This window comes from Mustela nigripes, chromosome 12 (genome assembly GCF_022355385.1).
Source record: "Mustela nigripes isolate SB6536 chromosome 12, MUSNIG.SB6536, whole genome shotgun sequence".
Classification (NCBI taxonomy): domain Eukaryota; kingdom Metazoa; phylum Chordata; class Mammalia; order Carnivora; family Mustelidae; genus Mustela; species Mustela nigripes.
Genome location: NC_081568.1, coordinates 11509601 through 11512449, shown reverse-complemented (window position 1 = coordinate 11512449; position 2849 = coordinate 11509601). Strand labels below are relative to the sequence as shown.

General features: G+C 43.6%; 1 protein-coding gene across 1 annotated transcript; it reads right to left on the bottom strand.

Moving 5' to 3' along the window:
• Nucleotides 1-298: 298 nt before the first annotated feature.
• LOC132027723 (importin subunit alpha-1-like) lies at nt 299-2143 on the bottom strand. Its single transcript, XM_059416465.1, has one exon. The coding sequence runs from the start codon at nt 2024-2026 to the stop codon at nt 437-439; it is 1590 nt and encodes a 529-aa protein (XP_059272448.1). The 5' UTR covers nt 2027-2143; the 3' UTR covers nt 299-436.
• Between the last annotated feature and the right edge of the window lie 706 nt (nt 2144-2849).

The window sequence follows — 2849 nt, the reverse complement described above, 5'->3', positions numbered from 1 at the left end:
ATTTGGAATTTTTTCAGCCATTATTTCTTCAGTTATTTTTCTGTCTCCTTCTCCTCCTCTCCCACTAAATTACAGTTCTCTGGGATTCCAATTACACATACAATAAACCACTTGATATTGTCCTCAGGTCACTGAAGCCTTATTTTTTCCATCTTTTTTTTCTATGTTTTTTTTTTTTTTTTAAGAAAAGGGTGGAATTTAATCTTTATTTACAGGACACTGCAAGAGAGGAGAGTCCACATAGAAATAAGAAACCCACTGGCAGGAGGAGCTTCATACAGTTTTTACAGTTTGGAACTGGTCAAGTAGAGTTTTGTTGTAAAAAGTGCTACAATAACAAAACACATTTAAAAAGAGTTCTTAGTAGAGAAACAGTAAGACAAACTTCTACCAAACAAAGCACACCACAAACAACTTTCTGCGTCGGCTGTACAAGCTAAAAGTTAAAGGTCCCAGCAGTGCCATCCTGAACCTGGAACGTATAGCCTTCAGAGGTAGTTTCTGGCACAACATTCTGATCTTCCTCTTCCTCTACAGAGAAATACTTCTCAATCAAGTTTAATGAAGCTTTGTACACAGACTCATTTTCATGGTTTTGTAGAGCCTCGATTTTGTCCAAACCTCCACATTCTTTAATCATTATACTAAGTTTCTCGGTTTCACCTAGTTTCTCAGCAGCCTGAAAGATATTGGAAATGGCATCCAGAATGACCAGAATAATTTTGGTATCCTTCGCAGTTAAGAGGTTCATCAATGGTTCTATTATGCCACAATGGACAAGGTATACAATCTGTTCAACTGTCCCACCACTTGTATAGTTGGTCACAGCCCAGACAGCTTCCTTTTGTGTCTTAAAGTCTGCCTTACAGAGAACACCAACGAGGAACGGGACTAATCCATGATTCACAACTTGCTGTATCTGGTCCTGGCGGCCAGCTGTGATGTTTGACATTGTCCACGTGGCTTCCTTCTGAATATTAGTTTTGGGGTTTGTTAGCAGGCTGGGAAAGATAGCAAGCGCTCCTGCGTCTATTACAACCTGAGTCTGTTCATCTGTCCCAGTGACAATATTTCCTATGGCTCTTAGCGCAGGAGTCGCAATGGGCAATTCAGTAGCTCCTAGAAGCTTCACAAGCTGCGGCATAACTCCTGTTTTCACGACCATTTCAATCCGTTCGTTTGGACCATCCGTCAGGTAGGAGATGGCCCAGCAGGTATCTGCCAAGACCTCTGGGTCATCGTGATGCAGGAGACGAACTAAGGTAGGAAGAATCTGCTCGACGGCATCTAGCGGGGGTGCGGGGTTCCTGTTGCGACAAAGGTTTGAAAGTGTCCATGTAAGGTTACGCAAGTAGCCACATGCTAATGATGACATATCAGGAACCGCGAGGAGAGCCAGAAGCGGATCAACCGCACCGTACTTGATAACCAAGTCTCGAAAAACGGAACCATCCCCTGCAATGTTTCCTAAAGCCCACACAGCCTGTTCGCTGATGTGGGCGTGGGAAGATGCCAACAGGGAAATGAACGCTGGGATCGCGCCTCCATCGACCACAGCCTTGGTCTGTTCTGAGGTCCCGGAAGCAATGTTGGTGAGAGCCCAAGCGGATTCAAACTGAATGGGACTACAATCAGTTCTGCCCAAAAAGGACACAAACTTTGGAATCAAACCAGCCCGGATTATGTTGTCTATGGGGGGCTGCTTTTCCCGAGAAAGCAGTTTCCTAGCAGCTTGAGTAGCCTGGAGCTGGCTTTCCAAATTGTTGCTATTTATGCCCTTGACAGTGTCATCACCTGACCAATTTACAGTGCCCTGGTTGTTGCGGTTTTCCTGCAGTGGAGAGGTAGCATCATCGGGAAACGAGCTTACGTTTCTCCTTTTCAGCATCTGGTCATCCTTCTTTGCTTTCCTCAGCTCCACATTAACTTCTATTCGACGCCGCCTCATTTCTGTACTGTCTTTCCCCTTGTTCTTGAATCTGTTAAGGCGGGCAGCTGGTGAATTAGCATTCTCGTTGGTGGACATGGTTATGAGACAAAGGGAGAAAGCTACACGGCCGGCTCAGGCTTCCACGGGAGGCGGTCCGGGACGCGCAGGCTGCAGGTCAGCTGCCCTCAAAACGTCCACCACGAATCACCCCAAAGACGGTGGGTTTTTTTCTATGTTTTAGATTGAACTGTTTGTATTGCCTCATTTCAAGTTCACTGGTCCTTTCTCTTCCTGTGTCTAAGCTGCAGTTAATCCTGTCCAGTGTAATTTTTTTTCATTTCACCAATTTAATTTTTATCTCTATAAATTCCACTTGGTTCTTTTTGTATTTTAATTATCTCTCCATTCTATTCCCATTAAAGATCATTAAATATATTGAGTCTACAGTCAGTTAAGTGTCTGCCTTCAGCTCAGGTCATGATCCCAGGGTGCTGGGATCAAGCCCTGTGTCAGGCTCTCAGCTCGTTGGGGAGCCTGCTTCTCCCTCTCTCCTCTGCCTGCCACTGCTCCTGCTTATGGTCTCTCTCTCGACTTCTCTCTCTACCTCTCTGTCAAATAAATAAATAAAATCCTTTTAAAAAAATATGTTGAGTCCATTTATAATAGATAATTCAAAATTAATATTGTGTACTAATTCCACCAGCTCTGTTATTGATGGATCTTTTCCTATTGACTATTGACTATTTTTTTCTCCTGGTTATGGGTCCCATTTTCCTGATTCTTGGCATGTGTAGGATTTTTTTTATTGAATACTGAATAACGAGTTGTTAGGTTATTAAGTATCTGAACTTTGCTATCTCTCTTTAAAGAGCATTAGCTTTGTTCTGGAAGCAGTTAAGCCACTGGAAGATCAGATGGG